At 32.1% G+C, this 5,000-nt stretch overlaps 1 protein-coding gene across 6 annotated transcripts in view; it reads right to left on the bottom strand.

The window, feature by feature from the left end:
- Window positions 1-2,666: 2,666 nt before the first annotated feature.
- Window positions 2,667-5,000, bottom strand: part of LOC113827196 (heparanase) — a 43,944-nt gene continuing 41,610 nt past the window's right edge. For all 6 annotated transcript variants that reach the window (XM_070114478.1, XM_070114477.1, XM_070114476.1 and 3 more), the window contains 2 exons: window positions 4,306-4,432; window positions 2,667-3,044 (listed from right to left, as the gene is read on the bottom strand). In XM_070114478.1, the coding sequence (XP_069970579.1) occupies window positions 2,888-3,044; window positions 4,306-4,432 (284 nt within the window). In that variant the 3' untranslated portion in view covers window positions 2,667-2,887. The remainder of the gene's footprint in view (window positions 3,045-4,305; window positions 4,433-5,000) is intronic.

The raw sequence follows: 5,000 nt of genomic DNA on the forward strand, positions 1-5,000 counted from the left end.
TCCATAGATATGATTGGAATCCGTAAATTAGGTGCTGTCGCGATAAGAAATCAAGCAAAACACAAAGAATTAGGAGAAATTAATTTGATTTCCTATTTTTAAATTCATCTTGCTATATCATTTTAGTAATAATTGTTCTGTTTGCAGGGGGTGTCGGTTTTCTAGAAGCCAACGAGCGTATTTTCTAATAATAATACAGAAATTATTTATTATTGATTCAAAAACGTACATAATTGAATCTTATTTACAAATAACAGGCATATAAGAAAAAAATAATTCATTTTTTTCTTTCTTGACCGCAGAGGGAAAACTGCGATGTCACAAAACTTTCGTGGGGGTAACGGCACCAAAAATGTTTGAGATCCACAGCTCGGAAAGGATGTGCATAGTTTTTACAAGTAAATTTCGTTTTGTTGTTGTTGTTTGTTTGTTCAAGCGCAAATATTACCGCTTGCAGATGTATTTGTATATGTTATTTTCTATAATTCGTGAAATTTATATTTAATAACGCTCGTAAATAAAGTCATTTCTATGAGCAGTATAACCAAGTCGGCATTCATTTACGTTTTTTTCATTTCATTTTCCAATTAACTGTTATTACTACTGTTTCTTTATTGATGTTGTTACTAGTTATCCTTATTATTTTTGTTATCATTATTATAATCATTACACTTATTATCAATGTCAATAATCTTGATCTGCAGCAACAAATAATTGCAATTATTTCGTCAGTGAACGGATCATCGGCGTTGTCGGGCGTACGAAAATCCAACGGACCAAAGTATCGTACCGCTTGAAAATCGCTGTCTCGCGGCACGACGGTTTCTCTATATGTATATGAAAAAGTATGATTTTATGATATTTGAATGGTTTAGAGCTGATGTATCCCACGCTAGAATTATGGGTTATAACTTACTTGTCTTAAAAACAAGTATTCTGCTACATTTTCATGTTGCTGCCGCATTCGTACCATGCTATTTCGTTATCGTTAAGGCTATTGTTCATAAACAGAGGGTCCTCGGTTTACGACGGTCTCGACTTACGACGTTTCGTGGCTACGACGCTAGAAATCATGTACAGTATTTACAGTTTGTCTTCCATGCGTTCCTTTAACCCAAGTTATGTTTTCATGTACGTCATAGAAGTGTCTTGTTAGGATTTAGATTATGACTTTAGTACATGCATAGATACTGCTTTATCATGTGCGAGCGACTTCGGTGCTTATGTACGTACGCACATGTACTGTATTTAGGTGTGTTTCGACTTACGTCAGAATTCGGGTTACGACGCCATCGTAGGATCGGATCTCCGTCGTAAGTCAAGGACCCCTAGTGGTGGTGTTTAACATTATAAAGGTAAAAGATAATATAATAATGATAATCATAATGATAACGTATAACCCTAATTAAAAGGACAGTGATAACAATGATACAACGACAGTTATAAGAATAGTGTATTCATATGGCGTTTATTCATTAATTACGTCGGTTATTTCTGCTATATTTCGTTATTAGATATCGATAGGAATCTCTTAATATCTGATGGATCTGAAGATGCAAAATGGTTCTAGGAAAAAAACTATTCATATCTATACTTATTAGTTCAATTACAATGTTTACTGTGATAACAATAGTAATGATGATGGCAATAACAATAGTAATGATGATGGCAATAACAATAGTAATGATAATATTGATAATAATAGTAAAGATTAATGGTAGTAGAATTGTTACTGTATTCTTATGGTTATCATTATTTTTACCATTGTCATTATAATTATAATCATTATCATATTTCATGATCATCTGCATGGAAGACAAAAAGAAACGGGAAAAATATTAGTATTTGTGGAGCCATTACATTACAAAAAACATGTGTATCATATTTGTTAGACATTTAAATTCTTGTTTATTATCAAAAAGTAACCATAAACAATCTCTAAAGTCACGTAAAGGAATTCGAACGAATTCCTCAATTATCAATGTTGCCTTTGATGTCAATTGCGTTACGCTTTATTTACTCTGTTGAATCTAAACATAGACGTTATATCTTTTTGTATAATCTTATGCCATTTTTACATGCGTTTGATTATAAAATTTCTTTTAAATACTCCTTAAATGGCTAAATGAAGAGTTGCAAAATAAAATAGAAGAAGTGTTTGGCATTTTCCCCATTCGGCGATGGCGCATGCGTGTTGACGAACTGAACGGACAGGTTGGCACGCCTGTGTGGGCAGACCTTAGACGAAATTACTTGAAATCCGGCAGAAAAAATAGAGTTACAAGAAATTGCAGCAATGGACGCTGCAGATAAAGCCTGATATTGTTATCAATAGGCCAAGCATCAGAGGAAACCGGCAGTAGAACAGTAGAAAAAATATTCTTGATAAGTTTAACTGTAACATGTTGGCATGCCTGTGTGGGTCGACGAAATTACTTGAAAACCGGCGCCCAAAAAATTCAAATTACAAGAAATTGCAGATATGGCCGCCACAGATAAGGAATATTGTTATCAACAGGCGAAGCATCAAAGAAAAACTGCTGTAAAACGAAAATAGACATATTCTTGGTAAACTGAACTGTAAAAGTATAAATTTAAGGAGAGGTAAATAAAAGCCTTCGTAGAAGGTCGAAAAAACAGGATAAAAGATAAACAGACTAATAAGATACGATAATATAGATTTTATTTCGACTTATTCTTATTTATACGATACAAAAAAAAATGAAAAGAAAAGAAAAAAATAAGACGAAAGAGAAAAGAAAATAGATAAGATAAAAAAAAGGAAAAAGAAAGAAAGACAGAATAAAAAAAAAAAAAAACAATACTGCATCAGCGCATATGTCTTTTTCCTTAATTTTATCCTTTTAATCCCCCGCCCCCAAACCGCTCAAAGACAAGCCGGCAAATGGGCGTGAGGGAACACCCAGAACCCGAGGGCTGTGGGCGGCAAGACCAGCGCGCCCCGTGAAACTGCGCGCGGGTGCATTGTGGGTAATTCGTTCGATGACGTCACGCGGAGTCGCTGGCCATTCAGCATGACGTTTCTGGGGTGGGGGTGGGGGGTGGGGGTGTTGTTAGAAGGGGGTGGGGGGTGAGGGAGAAGGAGGGAAAATTAGAAATATTTTAAATAATATTGATATTATAACGTATTTATGACATATTTCAATGAAAGAAATACTGACATGAATACTGAATTTGTAATGTATTGTAGATATATTAAACTAAAATAAACTGACATTAATACTGATTTTGTAATGAATTGTTGATATATTAAACCAAAAGAAACATTGATATTAACACTAATATTGTAATGTCTCTAAGATGTATTACAATGGGAAAACACTGATAATAATAATGAAAATTGCAATGGTATATTACAAAAGAATAGATATTGGTATCAGTACTAATATTGTAATTCATTTCTGATATATTACAAAGAAGGAAACTTTGATATCAATATGAATGTTATGTTTCTTCTTGATGTCGAAGAAATGAGACGGAGACAGATAGCAATATCGTAAACAAATATGATAAACAATTATACATATACATATGAGTGTGTGTGTGTGTGTGTGTGTGTGTGTGTGTGTGTGTGTGTGTGTGTGTGTGTGTGTGTGTGTGTGTGTGTGTGTGTGTGTGTGGTGTGTGTGTGTGTGTGTGTGTGTGTGTGTGTGTGTGTGTGTGTGTGTGTGTGTTATGATATTTGACGAACAATAATATAAAAAAGATTATTAACATTTACATTGATATTACGATCAATCAACAGTATCAATGTATTAATATATTTGATGAATAGCATAAGAATATAAAAATAATATATTAAATGAGTAACATTAACGTAAGCCTTATTAAAAAAAAAACTGAAAATGTTGCAATTGATGTTTTTTTATCATTAACATTTACACTATCAGCAAATAATATTAATGAGGATGATGAAGATGATAATGATTATTATAATGAGGATGGTGATGATATTAATAATAATGATTATAATGAGGATGGTGATGATATTAATAATAATGATAGTGATGATGATCATGATAATGATGATAATAACAATAATAATAATAATTATAGTAATAATAATAATAATAATAATAATAATAATAATAATAATAATAATAATAATAATAGTGATAATAATAACGAAATATTAATGGCAATGACAACAATACTAACAATAATGATAATAATAATAATAATAATAATAATAATAATAATAATAATAATAATAATAACAATTATCTTAATGATAATAACAATTATTATAATGATAATAACAACAACAACAACAACAGCATTTACCTCGACCTAAGCTCTCCTTTCGGCGCCTCCAGAAGATACCGTAGTACAGGCGATTCCTTGAGTCTCCCCTCAAGGTCGACGGTCACAGAAAACGGACCCAAGTTCTCTCCGTAAATTACAACAGAACCTGTCGATAATTATGATAATAAAGATAATTATGATAAGGTGAAAGGATGAGGGAGGGGAGATTAGTTTATTATGATGATGGTGTATTATGGAAGACTTGTATATGTTAGTTTATTATTATTGTTATCAAGGTATCTTTATAGAGGTATTACCACTCCATATTGATTAAAAATCCTAGTTGGCAACTCCCGACCTAAGCCCCACCTCTTCACATCTATTCACTGCAAATATTCAATATCTTTTTTATCTTTCCTTTTTTCTCTCTTGTTTCGTGTTTGTTCATTTTTTTCACGTTGTTATTACTGAACTGTTTAAAAAAGAAAGAAAGAATGAAAAAAAAAAAACACTGAAATAACACTTACCATAAAATGTCAGATAAATTTTCTTGGAAAAAAAAAAATGGACGGAGCTTATGACACCATCACTTTTAGCCAATGAGAGTGCGTCTTGACATATCTAGATACATAATTTGTATAATTTACTAGATATTGTTATACCAGAAGTAAAACCAAAATACCTATCATATATGATAACTAAGGGACCCTTAACATCTACAGCTGTCAGATTGC

The sequence above is a fragment of the Penaeus vannamei genome, chromosome 36 (assembly GCF_042767895.1).
Source record: "Penaeus vannamei isolate JL-2024 chromosome 36, ASM4276789v1, whole genome shotgun sequence".
Classification (NCBI taxonomy): Eukaryota; Metazoa; Arthropoda; class Malacostraca; order Decapoda; family Penaeidae; genus Penaeus; species Penaeus vannamei.